This window comes from Madurella fahalii, assembly GCF_045866475.1.
Source record: "Madurella fahalii IFM 68171 DNA, scaffold_1, whole genome shotgun sequence".
NCBI lineage: Eukaryota > Fungi > Ascomycota > Sordariomycetes > Sordariales > Madurella > Madurella fahalii.
The window spans coordinates 1,223,171-1,239,630 of NW_027263971.1; the positions used below are offsets into that span (position 1 = coordinate 1,223,171).

General features: G+C 54.9%; 5 protein-coding genes across 5 annotated transcripts; 4 read left to right on the forward strand and 1 right to left on the reverse strand.

Moving 5' to 3' along the window:
- Nucleotides 1-622: 622 nt before the first annotated feature.
- Nucleotides 623-1,014, reverse strand: MFIFM68171_00373 (Cytochrome c oxidase assembly factor 3; the record flags this gene model as incomplete). Its single annotated transcript, XM_071055795.1, has 3 exons — nt 623-729; nt 814-941; nt 1,007-1,014. The coding sequence occupies 3 exons, from the start codon at nt 1,012-1,014 to the stop codon at nt 623-625; spliced, it is 243 nt and encodes an 80-aa protein (XP_070911896.1).
- Nucleotides 1,015-1,897: 883 nt separating this feature from the next.
- Nucleotides 1,898-4,640, forward strand: MFIFM68171_00374 (Symplekin/Pta1 N-terminal domain-containing protein; the record flags this gene model as incomplete). Its single annotated transcript, XM_071055796.1, has 7 exons — nt 1,898-2,265; nt 2,478-2,643; nt 2,696-2,823; nt 2,880-3,083; nt 3,134-3,479; nt 3,531-4,455; nt 4,516-4,640. 7 exons carry the CDS (start codon nt 1,898-1,900, stop codon nt 4,638-4,640), a joined length of 2,262 nt encoding a protein of 753 aa, XP_070911897.1.
- Nucleotides 4,641-6,140: 1,500 nt separating this feature from the next.
- SHE3 (mother-specific HO expression) lies at nt 6,141-7,901 on the forward strand (the record flags this gene model as incomplete). The annotated part of the gene is made up of 2 exons (XM_071055797.1): nt 6,141-6,219; nt 6,478-7,901. The coding sequence occupies 2 exons, from the start codon at nt 6,141-6,143 to the stop codon at nt 7,899-7,901; spliced, it is 1,503 nt and encodes a 500-aa protein (XP_070911898.1).
- Nucleotides 7,902-9,093: 1,192 nt separating this feature from the next.
- On the forward strand, nt 9,094-12,280 carry MFIFM68171_00376 (uncharacterized protein; the record flags this gene model as incomplete). Its single annotated transcript, XM_071055798.1, has 5 exons — nt 9,094-9,189; nt 9,243-9,413; nt 9,467-9,766; nt 9,819-11,512; nt 11,572-12,280. The coding sequence occupies 5 exons, from the start codon at nt 9,094-9,096 to the stop codon at nt 12,278-12,280; spliced, it is 2,970 nt and encodes a 989-aa protein (XP_070911899.1).
- Nucleotides 12,281-14,483: 2,203 nt separating this feature from the next.
- MFIFM68171_00377 (MFS siderochrome iron transporter 1) lies at nt 14,484-16,256 on the forward strand (the record flags this gene model as incomplete). The annotated part of the gene is made up of 4 exons (XM_071055799.1): nt 14,484-14,648; nt 14,729-15,612; nt 15,663-16,059; nt 16,128-16,256. 4 exons carry the CDS (start codon nt 14,484-14,486, stop codon nt 16,254-16,256), a joined length of 1,575 nt encoding a protein of 524 aa, XP_070911900.1.
- Nucleotides 16,257-16,460: the final 204 nt, after the last annotated feature.

The following is a 16,460-nucleotide window of genomic DNA, read 5'->3' on the forward strand; positions in this document are numbered from 1 at the left end:
TTCGTCGTCCATCCATTCATCTTCATTTCTTTGGAGGACCAGCGGTCATATCTAGATTTAACGGAGTTTTCAGGCAATGGGAGATATCATGGGGCATGGCGGAAGGCGCTGATCCTTATTTTTTCTTATACGCTCAAGCGATGACTTCGTCATCTAGCTCTTTTGTTTCAGCACTAGCGCCCAAATATTGACGGGGTTTCTTCTTTTTCCCTCATGACATGGATATTTGGTGTCCTAGGTTGTCTATGCTATATAGATCGGGTATGTGTGCAGGTGTGGATATGTACAATTGGGGAATCTTCTTCTACATGACGGCTTTATACGGCAGGTTGGGAATAGCCTTGCTGTGCTAAGTGCATCATACCTTGGCAGATATCAGGCCAGCCACCATTTCCGGAGATACCGAGTTGCGATCTCGTTGAGATAGCAGCGTTCCGTTATGTTGCTCTTGAATCAAACAAATCAAAATAAGACTTTCTCAGCGCCTCCCCAAAACTCCAAGTTGGGTTGTACAATGGTCCCGCCTTCCCCTATAACGTTGTATACAGCGTGGATCGATACATAAAGTTATATCCCAGAACACTCCCAGCGACCCCTCGTCTCCCGAACTAGCTCGCTCATTTCATGATTTGCTGTTTTGGGCAGAAGCTGGTGAAGTCCTTACGGGCGCATCGGGCACCTTGACATCCTCGAACTCGTCTTGGCCAATGGCGTTAAGGGTGTAGGCATCTAAGAGAGGTAATCAATGTTAGCAGGCGGTTGGTTTGGCTTTAAGAGAGAGGTGGCTCGTTTCCGACTGTATGGGGGACGCACAGATTCCGGCGGATATCGTGGCAAGAGTGAGACCCAACACGGCGTTCTTGACGAGGTAGGGCCGTCGCGCGCGGATCAGTGCCGGGGATTGGCGGTGGCGCCTATCGTAGTAGGTGGACTGCTGGAATCTGCGAACCCGGTGGGGGGTTAGAAAGCGAATGCTTGCATTTTCGTAAAGACGCTGGATTCTTACCCGGCCATGTTCGTAGATACCGGCGGTCCTGTTGGCGGATCTCAGTAGCTTCGGGGGATGGTGATGCGACCAGAAAATGGATCGATGGAAGCTCGGATGTTAGCCCGCGTGGGCTGAGAGCCGGCCGATAAGCTTATCGTGAGGAGACCAATGAGAGCGCAGGCGCGCAAAGCGTCAGGGGTCCGTGCCCATGAGTTAGTGCTGCTTCTGGTTGCGTCTTTCACGTCACTGGCTGCAGGCTTGCTTTCAAGCCCCTGGCGCGTCTCCCCATTGTTCTAACTTGCAAGGCTGAATTGGAACAAAGTTTCCCAAACCTCGCCCTCTTCCAACCTTGGCGACCACCACTGCATTTGCCGGGCGTCGAGGAACAGGCTGCTAACAGCCATCATACGGAATTACGCAACTCTGTGGACGATAGCATTTGATGACCTGATGCGATCGTTCGCTTGACAGCTTGAGGAGCTCTTTTCCGACGAGTTTTCGCTTGCAGCTGTCAACACCTCGCGCCGCGCAGGATGATCGGTCCCGCTCGCGGTCTTTGGAAACAACATTCGAGACGTCTTGAGTGCGTGGAGGCGATTGATCGCTCTTACAACACAATAAATTAGCGCTCTTCCTTGGACTGGTCGGGAATATACAAACGGATCGTTGGGCTGGAGGTCGCGCGAGGGGAGACTGAGAAGTTTGGCTTCGTTGAAGACGACCTACCTGCCTAGACTGCCTTGTCCTGTCTTGTCCTTCCTCTGCGCAACGCAAGCATCGCATCGGCAATCGGCTCTCTGTAGATTCCTTGAACCTTGCTCTGCCGCCGCCTTTACCGCATACATTTCCCATACGTCCACACAGGCACATACACACCCTCTTCCCGAGGGTGTGGAAGAAAGAGAAACGATGGCTGCCCCGACCGCTGCTCCCACCGCGCCAGCGGACAACGCGTACACGATCAATGAGCAACTGAAGCAGCTCGACGCAGCGCGCAAGGTGGCCCTTGAGAATGCCACATATTACGACCGCATCGTCAAGGGCGTGCTACCGATCATCGGCCCCACGGCGCCGCTCGTGCTGCGAAGATGGGGTGCCGAGTTCCTGGCCGAGTCGCTGGCTACGCCGGTGCTGACGATGCGCGACAAGGAGAATCTGACGGTGGCGGTGTTGGATACACTGCGGGCGCTGCTCGAGAGTCCCGGGGAAGATACCCTCGTGCTCAAAGCTAGCGTTGCCGCCGCCGCAAGCGCGTATCCGGTTGCTTTGAGGTGGATGTAAGTGGTTTTCTATCTCGGTTATGTGAGCGTGTGCTATGGGGACCAGGATGCGAGTCGGGTTTACGAGATGCGGTTGCTGGTGCATGCGCTCCGTTCTGTCGCTCTTGGCCCTGCTGAATCCTTGTCTTGAAGTCTCTGGTGATACCCAACGGCGCAGAGCTGGAGGACACGGTCAGTGAAACTTGTCGCTAACTGGATTCTTTTCACAGAATCCACAACTCTTACCACACAGAGAGTTGGGAACAGATGACTGCCATTAAATCGAGGATATTGCGGATGTGGGACGGTGCCCCCGCGCCCGTACGGCTAAGTTGCATCAAGTTCGCCCAAAGAGTTGTCCTTGCACAGACAGCATCAAATGGAATGGAGGCAAAGGTTCGTCTGCCGATCCCATGACTACGGACAGTTGCTAACATGACGCGCTCAGTACAACGGGCTCGACATCTCTCTCAACATGATACCACCGAACCATCCCTTATTAGACCCCATGCACCTCGAGGCCGAAGCCACCGGACTCCTGGATAGAATGTTGGGTGTGTTGCAAGACAACAGCAGGTAGGTCGCGGTAATGTGGGTGAATCAAAAGCCACGCCGGCTGACTCTCACCGTAGTGATGCTCTACTCGTCGATGCAACCCTAAATTGTCTCTCTATCCTAATACGAACCCGCCCAAACACATCAAGCCGAATTATCAACTCGGTCCTTAACTTCAACCCGCTAAAGCTCGCCAACTCGCCCATGACACCAAAGACGAAGGTGCTTGTTAAGTCGATGGAGAAAACCACCCGCATGCTCCTGACACATCTTCTTAAGCGGTAGGTCTCATAGATGCAGTATGATTCCCTTCTTCGCTTACCGAGTTCAGGGACCCCAACAATCCCATGGCGGGACGCATCCAGCAGTATATTGAAAGGATGATGCGGTCACGGGCCGAGATCTTCGATGAAGCGGGCCGTAAGAGAGTTTTGGCTGAACAAGCTGCCGCTAACTACGGGGACGCCAAGAGGCAAAGACTCGACAGCGGCGTTCAACAACTCGCGATTCCACCGTTGGGACCGGGGCCGCACAGTCTTGCTGGTGTCTTCACGTTAACGAACAATCTCGGTTTGCAGGGCTTTGATGCCACCCAGGTGCCCGCGAATCTCACCGCCAAGATCTGCGTCAGGACGCTGGCAACCCTAGACCAGCAGATCTTAGATTTGGCAGTTAGCGTAGGTCTTGCAGACGTCCGTGGGGGAGAGTGATTCTCTAACCTGAACTAGGGCATTCGCGATCGGCTTACTTCCCTCTACGCTGCTGCGGCCGCAGCGGCCGCAGCACACCAGCCTGCAGTGATCAACGCGGCTACTGCGCCACTAGGAGTCGAGGAAGAAGACGACGACGACTACGAGCCCAACTTCAACGCGGCCGAGGATACCGAGCAGATCCTCAACAAGCTCGACAATGCCCCTCCAGAGGAGCCCATCGAGCCTGGCCCAGATGCCGGTGCCGCGCTAGCTCTCGGACCATTCAAGCTTCCTTCTCCACCCCCGCTCGATCCCGACGAAGCGGCCAAATTTAGCCAAGTGGCCGCCTCCCGCGTCTTCGTGCCCCTATTGATCCTCGAAGACGGCGGCGCCCTGCGGAAACAGAAAGCCGGCATCAACCGCCTTGCTGCGAGCTCATACGATCGCGATTCCTGGCTAACGCTCATCACGCGCCTTGCGACGCGCAGCACGGCGTGCCTCGAAGACGTCAGCAGCGGCATCAAATCCGAAGAGGAGACTTCGACAGCGCTCGGCCGGCAGCGCATGTCGCTCGGCAATGTCATACGCGAGATGCTCTACAACTACATACTCGAGGACTGGCGGCGGCGCATAGAGGTGGCCGTCGCCTGGCTCTGCGAGGAGTGGTACAATGACCAGATGACCAAGCGGAGCGGCAGTGACGCGCCGCTCCACTACGAGAAATGCGCTCTACGGCTGATCGATGGGTTTCTGAACTACATTACTGCGCAGGACAAGGTGCTGACGAGATTCTTGGCCGAGATTCCGGGGCTGAGCAAGGAGTTGCTAGGGCGACTCAAAGCGCTCTGCGCGGATCCCACAACGGTGCAGCTTGCGTTGACGAGTCTGTTGTACCTGGTCATGATGCGGCCGCCGGCGAGGGAGATGGCGCTGGATACGGTGGCGGATATTTGGACTGAGTGTGAGTTTCCTACCACATGTATCATCCCGTCCAGGCCCGGATAGTGCTAACGGTTGGTAGACGAGGATGCGCGCCCTCTGGCCGCGAAGTACCTCGTAAAGTGGCGGCCGGGGTTCATCGAGTCGCAGAGTCGCGGTGCTGGGAGTGATGCAGTGGCCAGCAATAACATGGCGATCGCGACGTGAAGTGGGCATGGCTAGAGAAAAGATGGGGCGGTCCTCTCTTTTTTTATTTCCTTTTATCATGATCTTGTTGTATTTTACCTTGACATCACGGGCAGCATTTCCCTGAACATGAGGTTTGGGCCGGTGGCGTTGGGAATTACCTAAAGCAAAAGGAGGAACGTAGACCTGGCCTTTGTCATGGGCTTGTTGGAGCACCTCGCGAGATGCAGTGTTGTACGACACATAGATCACTCGCCCCGCGGCCAGCGGTTCATCCTCGACTTAAAACGTACCTAGACTTAACAGCTAAATTAGGAAAGGGTCCCCGGACGCGCGACGCGAGAGTAAAGACGCGTTGTTAGCGATTTCATCATAGACAGGGCTTCTTACCGGCCGGACGGGTTGGCCGGCATAAACCGTAAGATTACGCTGATTACGCTGATCAATAGTGGCGCGAAGAAAACGGCCGAGATTAAAACGAAAAAGTTCTTCCTTGAAAAATAGTAATGCCATGTCATGCAGGATCATCAACTACAGTCAGCATGGCCCTTGGTTGCGAAAATACAGGCGCAAGTATCGATAGCTAGGAGTGATGAGGTCATGGGTGATTGATAAGGTATCTCGGACCCGTCTGAATTGTCGAAACCCAGAAAGATTCCTTCAAGAACCACAGGTTGGAGAGATGGGATCGAACGCCACGACTGCTTCCAATTTCTAGCCAATGGCTAGGTTGTTTAAGCCTTTGCCGCTGCAAGGAGTTCCCATCAAACGGCCAGGAACAGACTTCCCCCTGGTCTCGGATTCCAAAGGAACAGGACTCAGGGCCGCCCGAGAGCCACCTCAGGGGGTGGGAGAAGCAAGTGCAGGAAGAGGGGCTGCTGAATTTTACTAAGTGTACTGACAACCCCAGCCTCGCACGGTTGCCATAGCAGTGGATCAGCCACGCGACTGGCACTCTCGCCTGCGCGCGGGCCTCCGACATGGGGCGCCAGTTGAGATCCAGATCAGCCGACTCAGGGTTGCAAAATGTCACGGATGCTTTGCTTTTTGTGCGCAGAGTCCCATCAAATATAAACACGAGGGCGCGGGGAAATGGGAATGGCCACTCGAGCGTCCTTTGTTTTCCTGCCCTTTTGCCACGGGATTACAGATTGCCTACAACTATCTCGTGGCTCCCGGTATTAAGCCATCAATTATACGCACCCTTGCACTGCCGTGCCAAGCAAATATAAACATCCCATTAAAAGTCACGTCCCAGCACCAAACAATCCCTCGTTCGGTCGAAGGTTCAACCACAGGCGTGACTTCTTCCGGTACAAGTTGATAGTCTCGGAGGCCCGGATCCTTCCATCCAGTCTCACAGCAATTGACAAAGAGCGGCGGCCCGCAGCAAAAGCATTCCAAACACCCAGGTTCCGGCTGCAGCAGACAGGGACCCGCCCGGAAGTGGAAACGAACGCCTCCGGGCAGTGCCGCCCAGTGTCTTGAATTCAGATCCCAGCCCGTCGTCCACAGAGAGAAATGCGCAACAAGCTCGTGAAGGCTCGGCCGAGTTCCGACCAAAAGTCGGCCTTTTCAATTCACCGAGACAGCGAGCACAGTACGTCTTCCGACCCTTTCTTTGTGTTGCTTCAACTGGGTGTCTTCGGCGGGTCCTGAAACAAGACGCCGGGAATCTGCAGCCTGCAGAGGCTGCGGCTTGTGGCCAGTATCTTGGGAAACCTCAGCGTCTGAATATCTGCACTTTTCCATTCCTGGAAGACAACTGGGGTCCCGGGGCTTCGATCACTGCCCGGGGGAAAAGAGGATGACGTCCGTGAAAGGCCTGTAACACAAAGCTAACAGTGGATTCGTCAAGGCGATTTGCCAGTGACCGTCGTTTCTGCAGCAACAACACCGGCCGCGACACCGACAAAGTCACCGCCCAACAAGTCGTCAGGGTCGGTGCATGAGCACGCCTCGCCGCGGTCAACACTCACACCCGCCTCTGAGGCCGCAATCAACTCAGCAATGACCCGGACAGCAGCCGACGGCAAGACGGTACCGCCTCCTCCCGCCTCATCCTTATCCCCACGGATGCCGAACCGGATGAACTCGACCATCAGGACAGTCCCAAGCTTCGAGGACAGACACCGGTTCTCGGAGGAGGAATCAAGCACAGACGGGACCGAATCACACTCAACATCGCGGGACTCGGGCTTTTCCAGCTCGGTCAACAGCAAAACCAGCATGTCATCGTCGATTTCCCAACATCGCACGCCCAACGGATTGGCAAAGATGCCGTCCATGGGGCGATTAAAACCGCTACCACCACCAACAACGACAATAACAGCAACACACGACGGCACCGATGGCCTTCTCGGTCCGACACCATCAAGAACCTTAAGGACCCGTTCGAGCTTTGTCGCAGACAGCAGCCTGGCATCGTCGTCATCATTCCCCACCGAACCCCCACCCCCATTACCAACGGAGCTCTCCCTCAACGCGGCCGCAACCGAAGCCCAGCTCTCCAACGGCGGGTGGGACAACTCGGTGGGGAAGGCCGGCCTGGGCAAGACGGGGCGGGTCATCAACCGGCTCGTGTCGGACAACGAGGCGCTCAAGCGCGACATACAGATCGAGCGGCTGCGGGCTGAGGAGTCGCGGCAGGCGGCGCGGCTGCTCGAGGACAAGCTGGAGCGGGTCATCTCGGACTACGAGTCGCGCCTGCTCGAGGCCAACGTGGCCAAGACGCTGCTGGCGCGCAAGGAGCGGCAGGTGGAGAGCCTGCAGGACGCGGTCGAGCTGGAGCGCAAGCGGGCGGTCGACGCGGCCGAGCGCGAGCGGATCTGGAAGGAGGAGATGGAGCGCACCAAGGCCGACGCCAAGAAGCGCGTGGACGAGGCGACCAACTACGCGGCGCTGTGCGAGGGCCGGTACAACGCCATCAGCAGCCACTGGAGAGACCAGGGGGAGGACGTGGAGAGGAAGATTGGGAAGATGAGGGCCGAGGTGGGCAGGCTGGTGGAGGAGAGGAGGAAGGACGACGGCAAGATCGAGACGCTGCGGGAGCTGTGCGATCAGCAGGACGGGAATATCCGGGAGCTGAAGAGGCAGAAGGAGGAGATCCAGAGGCAGTTTGAGAGGTATAAGCGGCAGCAGGAGGAGGCGCTGGTGGACATCAAGAGGAAGGCGGACGAGAGGGAGAGGGAGCAGGAGAGGACGCTGCAGGAGACGAGGGAGGTGTTGGATAAGCTGAAGTGGGCGCTGAATATCAAGGCGACGATTGAGTGGGCGCAGTGAGGGACTGACGATCTTTTTCTTCTTTTTTCTTTCTCCCTCTCTAATCGTTCGGGCGTCGGGGAGACTTTGTCAGCTCAGAGGATGGTTTCTGGGATCACGTCTGGCTTTGCTGCAATCCAAGGTGGGCAGCACATGCCATGAGCGCTTCTTCTTATCATTTTTTTTATTTCCCTTTTTCGGGGGTAGGTTTCTCCCTGTTACGACATATGTAATGATGATACCTGGATTCCATTTTCGGGGAACAGACGGGCATACATACGCAGACGCTACGCACGCACACAGTCAGTCATTCAGCCAACCAATGGGACGGGAACGGATGGATATATAGAAGAGTTTGATGTTTTCTTTTCTGGCCAGCACTCAAGCGAGCGAGCAAAGCAAGCAAGCGTGTCTGCGATGAATGCATGCATTCAAGCTGCCTTTGAACATATGGCCTTTATTCATAGGGGAGGGGTTTTTGATTGGGCCGGAGTAGGGCGTTTGGTTAGATTGAGAATGGTGAGAGGATGGGGGATGCTATCACTCTCTAACAGTGTCCATATCTTACAAACCTTATATCAGATTGAAGCACTCTTCTGATAGCCCCTCCCGTGTTGATTGTGTGGTGTTTCTTGTTCCGAAGGCTGTATTGTTTCCGTTTGTTCGTCTGTGGGGCGACTTTCAGGGGCTCTCAACAGCCTTTCAGGGGTAACCAGGAACAGCCACACCAAGGTTCGTAGAATACCATCGCAGCATTAACACATTGCTGTTGAGCTCAGATAATGGAGATGAATCTGCACCGCTGCTTGCCCGTTTTCACCGCCTTGGTTCTGGTCTCGAGCTGGTGCTCCGACCACCGGACTGCGTGCCTCCATCGCTCTTTCCACTCCTACCACCAAAGGAGGTCGGTCCACATACGAGAATCTTCTTTGCCTTTGGCACCGTGAGTCAACTCCATCCACGATCATCGGCGTCGTTGGACTGGTCTCGGTATCTCTTGTTTCTGCATCATGCGTTCGTTGCAACATTAGGCCTTGTACCAAATCGTCCCCAACTTCAGTTCCAGTATCGCATTGACTGCCTCCACTTCTTTCTCCCACTTCATCGAGTCCCTCTGACCGTCTCAGACAATTTGCATCCCGAACCGACTATCTGACTGACTTGAGAAGCTCAATTCTTTCTTCCGGTTTGCGTGGTTTTTTGCATCGCCCTAATGGCGTCCTTAACCCAGTTCTACCTCACCACCCTGTGGGCGTATACGCCCAAGGCCATCGAGAGAGTAATTGAGGAATTCGCGGGGACGGAATTGGTAATCCTCCATTGATTTCTCTTTCGTACGCTTTATCCTGACCACCGCCGCAGGCTGATGCCGAGATCACATTCGACAACGACTATCACTGGTTCAAGGTCATATGCCGTGAAGACCAGGCACATCAGGCTCGTCAGCTATTTGATCGTATAGTTGGTGAGATTGAGGAAGACGCGTTTGGGGATGCCGCCAGCAGCATTCTCCGTCCCGATGGCGCCATCAACGTGAGTATACAACTATTCTGGGGAGAGTGACTGTCAAGCTGACGCCCGGACAGACATCCTTTGACAACCAATGGATCAGCGATGGGCATGAACATAATACACCTGCATCTTACAGACTCCCCAAGATGTTTTCAGAATTTCTCCATACCGCAATCTGGGACAACCTCGACAGGGACACCAAGACACTCACCATTCGAGATATCGCCACCGAGGAGGAGCTCGCCGAGATCGCCGAGAAGAGCAGTATCACTATGTCTTATGACCTTTCTAGAAGATTGGTCTATATCGGTGGTCATGCCGAAAAGCCGGTCCGCGAGGTTCAAGAAAAACTCAAGGTCTTGCTTGATATCAAGGTTTGTAGCCACAGCAGTCTTTGTCAGCCATGGACACTCACGAAGATTACAGAAACTGTCAACACGTCGGGTTCGGATCGAGCATGTACTCTACGCCGAGGACTATGTCGAGAGGAATGCGCCTGACTTCATGGCCGAAACTCGATACCTAGCCAACATCGACCCGAAGCTAGCATCTTCAACACTCTTCGACCGGGCTAGAGTGCGTAACTTGGAAAACGCATATAAGGCATTGTATCGAGAAGGCGTTTCAATTCGCCTTTGCTATTGGGATCCCGAAAGACAGTATTGGGTTTCCCTGCTGGGTCCTAAGGTTCCTGGTCGGTCGGGCAAGAAGTCCAATTTGGGAAATCGGCCTATCCTCTCGACAAAGGTGGCCTACAACCCCCCCTCTGTTACTGGGGTAATTGTGTCATCCTTGCAACATCGAGAAACGGACACGAAGGTACAGAGTTGGATTGAGAGTGTGCCAGATGTTGTAGCGCCTGACTCAGTCCCGGCGAGTTATCCAAAAACCTACGTCCCTTCAGCAAAACCCCTTCTCGGTTCTCAGGCTGCCAACAAACAACCTCCGCTCGTTTCACCCCCAGAAGCTGCAGGTGAGAGCCTCATCGACAGCCTCCCAGAGCACATTGCGGATATGGGCATGGTTACACCCAAGGAGTCGAACCCCACAGCGCCGGAAACTGTCGACAAGGCCGCCGCAATCGATAAAATTACCCGACAGCTCGCTTCTCTCCTCATGCCTCTTTTCCCGGAGCTGTTGCCGGATAAGACGCCTTCAAATACCACGCAAGCTGGAACCATGAGCAAGGTTGACTCGGACGACGATAGCCCAAACGAGTTCCAAGCCAAGGGTAAAGAGACCTTGATTGATTTACAGAGTACCACGGGGGCGGGAAGCTCAAAAAATGTTCCAAGTCCACAAATCAGCTGGGATATGCCGGCACTCATTCCACAACCGGTCAATACAGTACAGTCGAGAGATTCCAACCTCTCCAGAGCACACCTGGGATCCGGAAGTATTGGTTTCCAGCCGATGAACGAGCGGACGGCATCGCGGCAGGCTGGAAAACCCCTAACTAAGGAGCAGAAAAACCTCCAGCTTGAACTTGGGGAGCCTGATCGACTGCTTGCTACAGAGGGATTCACAGAGGAGATCGAGGCAGCGATGGCCAAGCTGCTAGCGACGGGTCCTTACAGACGGGGAAAACTTGAGCTGAGGGCAGAACTCGGCCGTGTGCTCCTGATGGGATTAGACCTAAGCGCCCTGGCCTTCAACGATGTCAATACACCTAGCAATGGATGGGAAAAAGCTGAGCTACTAAAGCAACTCAGCGTCTATTTCAGCGAACCGCAGAACATCCATTTCACCAAGATTCTCACCACGTACGCCTCGGATGCAGAAGGCATGATCAACATCAAGACTGGCGGCACCCGGCTGTGGGAAGAGAAACCGAGCTCTGTCTGGACCGTGTATTCTTTTCGCTGCGCCCTACGGATTCAACACAGACTTCTTCAGTTTGTTGTTGACATCGAGGACGATTCTACGTCGAGCACTCCTTTCTCTTATTTAATTCGTCCTCTCCACGGCGTTGACGGCGTAAATGGGCTGCTACCTCTTTACGTCCACGCAATCCGGCGCAACTGGGACTTGGAGATCAGGTTGTCTCATGTCGACACCGAAGAGGCGGAGAAGGCTTTGGGTTCTTATGCAAAGACTCTGTTGCAGACTCTCAGTATCTCGTGAGTCTTTCTCCAATCCCTCCGACCTTGGAGTGCGATGCGTGCTAACATCCTTGCAGGCATAGTGGGACGGGCGCTGCAGAACTCAAATTTGCTGTGCCCCAGGGCTGTGGTTGGGACATCAAGGAAGCCCGCGTCTTGACCAAGTGGCGGCATCCCAGCCCGAACAACAAGAGCTCGCTAGAAATTACCGAGGTTCAGCAAATGGAGATGACTGCGTGCTCTGATGATCCCCTTGCCGCTTCTGGAGGTAACTGGGAAGTAAAGCGTGCACAGGCTTGGACACAGCGGGCAGTTCAGCAAAAGGGGATCAATGGCGAATGCCCACGTTGGTATGAGGCCGCCGTGGTGTCGCCCGAGGCCGAGGCCTTGTTCAGAGAGAACCAATCTCTGGGAGTTGGTGAGAAGGCTCACTGGACCTTTGACGAACTCAAGACGCGCGGCATCTTGGCTACCGTCTACGGCCCCGCCCTCCGAATGTTGAGGGAGATGGATCACGTTGGAAGAAACGACGATAATACCTTGGCGGCTGCATATGGGGGTTTGCTGATCAAAGCCAACAAGCCTCCCCGTAGCGTGCCCGGGTTGTCTCCCAGTAACCCCCGAACCAGGTCTGGGCAGTCGCCTGCCCAGGGACAGAACCGACGCCGGCGCGGCCGGGGGTCGAATCAGGATGGATCGTGGTCGAGCATCGCGTCTTCTTCTAGACCTGGAACCTACAGTTCGTCGTCGAATATGAGTTCGAGGGGAGGTTCGGAGGCTAAATGAAGCCCTAATCGGGCAGTTTCGATCACCTTACTTGTTGCTGTTGGCCGCGTTGGAGGGATCTGATGCTCGAAATCCTGGTTTCTGCTAGGACTCTCGGAGTTCAAAGGGAACGTACGACTTTGGCAGAGGAAACAAAGGTCATGGTCTTCGCCGTCATTCGACAAACCGTGTGCCCGGCCGTATCAAACTTAACGGTTGCAGCGTCTTGTAGTCAGTTGCCAACCCCGGGGGTGGTAATACATGGCTTCCCTCCTCCCCGTTAGGTATCTGTGTGGGTAACCACTAGCGCTAGTATTATTTAATCCATGGACGGTAATCTTACCTTCAACCGTGGGAGTAATTAATATCTTCAGATACGTTCCGGCGTCATGGTATCAAGCAGAAAACACACATGTTCTCAGTTGGCAGGTTCACTCATAGTGGTTACCGCTATCTTTCGTTGGAAAGCCCGTTTGGAAGTAGAGGAGTATTCCGGAAAGAAGAGTGAGTAATTATCCATCCAAGCCGTGTCGGCGTCATTCTAGCCGAAGAAAAAGCCTATCGTAGGAGCCCTCTCCTTACAGGAGAGCTGCTCCTCCACAAGAGGCGAGACGGACGATGGCTTGGGCCGGAAGGGCAAACCAAGCATCTACGCCAGCCCGTCGCCGATTGGTCAACAAGTGTCTCACCAAGGGAGTTTCTCTCTCTGTGAGGCCATGCCCTGCGTATGCTCCTGCGGGAACGGGCGCGCCTCGTCATTCCTTTCCCTCGGCCACAGCAGCAGGTTCGATGTCCCTTTTTCGGATCGTTTCGCCCAGAAAATCTGGGCTGCGACGGCGCGTATGGTGACAGCAAGATCTATGACGTCTATTCCTAGGCAAGCGGTTTCTCGAAGTAGTGGAGTGTGGACTTCTTCTCTTCGCGCCGCCCTCTTCGGCGCGGCCGAGTAGTGACTGAAGCGGGCTAGGTCTTCGCTTTTCCGCTTCACGGAACGGGTTTGTTCTATTCGCGAAAGTATTATGGGCGTAGGAATGGCGTATGGGTTGTGGGAAGGGAAAGAGGTTCGATTTACGTTGCGGTGGTTGATGGAAGAATGAACGCGGGCGACGGAGTAAGAGGGCTGCCGAGCGAAAGATAACTGTCCACGTTTCGGACTAAATGATGGGTACCCTTGCTTTGTTTATTTGTTAGCGTATATTTTGAGCGCATAGGGTTCCGGATAAAACACTTTATACAGCGATGTACGTAGACTCGGTAAGTTTAGTTAAGAATCTATTGCCAGTTGATGCTGCTCATGCCACCGTCCGAGCCTAAAGAATACCTTGCGTGTAAGAGGCAAGTGTTCGGCCTCAACCGCGCCTCCCCACCCAAAGCCCAAGTCTTCCATCTCGACGTAAACATCCGGGCTTTGAAGGGCTTAGCAATGAAGCGATTTTGGGGAGGGATTCAGGTGAGCGATCCAGGGGATAAGAGCAGAGAACTAAATTCACGCTCTAAGTTACAAGTAGATGCGTCGCAATATTCTTCTGTATCTCCCAATATTGGGTAACACAGAAAACAACACAGACCCCGATGATATTGACAGTCAAAGGCCGTTACCCCTTTTCTCAGGGGTCGGCGACTCCGCTGCTGCCAAGACTAGGTCAACAATTGCTCCGCATTCGTCTGCCCCCCACGCTGGGGTAAGGTACGGTTCCCGTAAAGCATCAACTTTACACTATCAATGCATGCGATTACCGGATGGTAATGTGAGAGGGTGGGGGGGGGGGGGGGAGGTCGGAGAGTAAGCTCGGGCCTATTCCACGTCGGTGGCGTCATCAACCACCCACAGTGTGCCGTGCATCACAGGAGCGCTTGTCGGCGCAACATGATGTGAATACAAATGGCGCAATTGCGGCGGATTTTGATGTCTTTTGAAGACTTGTTCTTGTCATAGGTTGGATGCGACCCCGAGGACCGGACCCCTTGTACTGTACTTTGGTTGGGATTTTGATGGTTACGTTTAGCACAAGAAACGTAGGCTTTGGAACACGGGTTTCCTTGGATAACACCTCCAGTGACTTGCATTAGAGCGTCGCTTCCTGATGCGGGACCAGCAATCCTAGTCTGTTACTAAGACAGTGTGGGTGGTAGCATATATAGGGACGCTGCATAGCGTGGCTCCCGCTCTCGGAGAAGTGCTTCGGTCTAATCTTGACCCCGAACCTTCACCAACCTCCGAATGATGAATGATATCGAGAAAGCCGGCAGCACTGCCGCTGTCGGGCCGGATTCCAAGCCTCACCGCGACGAGGAAGCGACCTCGATCGCATCCGGCGACAATGCAATCATTCCCAGGGGTCAGATCGACCCCGTCTACGAGGAAAAGGCGAGAGTGCTGAACCGTGCTGTGTGTGACGCTGCCTAGTAGCATTCCCTCCTCGGTGCTAGCTTGAAGTAAAGGGGGAGGGAACTGATCAACCGTCTTAGATCCAAGAGATTGGCATGGGCTGGTATCAGTGGCAGCTCTTCATCGTCGTGGGCTTCGGCTGGGCGTCGGACAACCTCTGGCCTATCGTCACGTCGCTCATCTTCACCCCCGTCACCAACGAATTCGGCCCCAGTCGCCCGCCGCTCCTCACCCTGAGCCAGAACATTGGCCTGCTCGCCGGGGCCGTGTTTTGGGGATTCGGATGCGATATCTTTGGCCGGAAATGGGCCTTCAACCTCACGCTTGGCATCACGGCCGTCTTTGGCATGGTTGCGGCCAGTTCGCCCAACTTTGCCGCCATTGGCGTGTTTGCGGCTCTGTGGTCTTTTGGGGTCGGCGGGAATCTACCTGTCGACTCGGCCATCTTTCTCGAGTTCCTGCCGGCCTCCCATCAGTTCTTGCTGACCATCCTGTCGGTCGATTGGGCTATCGCCCAGGTGGTGGCGACGCTGGTTGCCTGGCCGTTGTTGGGGAACCTCACCTGCCAGGAGGACCAGCAGGTCTGCTTGCGCCGAGACAACATGGGGTGGCGGTACTTCATGGTTGCCATGGGGGGCATCACGGTGGTCATGTTCTGCATCCGCTTCCTGTGGTTCACCATCTACGAGTCACCGAAATATCTCATGGGCAAGGGGAGAGACGAAGACGCAGTGCGCATCGTCCACGAAGTCGCTCGGAGGAACGGAAAGACTAGCGCCCTGACCGTCGATGATTTGAAGGCGTGCGAGCCTGACGGGTATGTGCAGCAGACCAGCGTGTCGTCCGCCGTGAAGCGCCGGCTCGAGGACGTCAGGTTCGACCGAGTACGGGTGCTGTTCTCCACCAAGAAGCTTGCCCTTTCTACTGGCTTGATCATGATCATCTGGGGGTTCATTGGTTTGGGGTAGGGCCGAAGTTCCGTCTCTTTGCCAGACGTTGACCTAACAGTTGCAGATATCCCCTATACAACGCCTTCCTGCCGTACATCCAGGCTACGCGGGGCGCCGACTTTGGGGATGGGTCGACCTACCTAACATACCGGAACTCGCTCATCATCGCCGTGCTCGGAGTCCCTGGTGCTCTGATCGGCGGGCTGCTGGTCGAGATGCCTCACGTCGGAAGAAAAGGAACACTGGCAGCATCGACGGCGTTGACTGGGGCGTTCCTATATGCGTCGACGACGGCCCTAGACTCGCAGAGTCTTCTGGGCTGGAACTGCGCCTTCAATTTCACCAGCAACGTCATGTATGCCGTGCTGTATAGTTTCACTCCGGAGTTGTTCCCAACGCCGCAGAGGGGCACTGGGAACGCGCTTAGCGCGACTTGCAATCGCGTCTTCGGCATCATGGCGGCAAGTAAACCCCCTGGGCCCCGAGGAAGCAGGATCCAGTAGTCTGTTGAAGCTGACAAGCCGAGAAGCCCATTGTAGCCATGTTTGCTGATCTCCGGACCGTGGCGCCGGTGTACACCAGCGGCGCCTTGTTTATCGCTGCAGGACTTTTGGTTCTCGCGCTGCCGTTCGAGTCCAGAGGGAAGGCAGCCTTGTGAAGGCCTTGGGCGACTTGGCATACCATGCCAGCTGATAGGCGCTGTTAAGGGTTTACGACTCTTGGTCGATCCCGGTGTTTTGACGGATGGGTTCACACGCCAGACGCAGCTCATGACCACGGCAGCTTCAATCATACCAAAGAAAAAAGCCTTCTGCGCCCACAAATCCCTGTGCATGGGTGTGCGACAAGTTCTTGGTTGCAA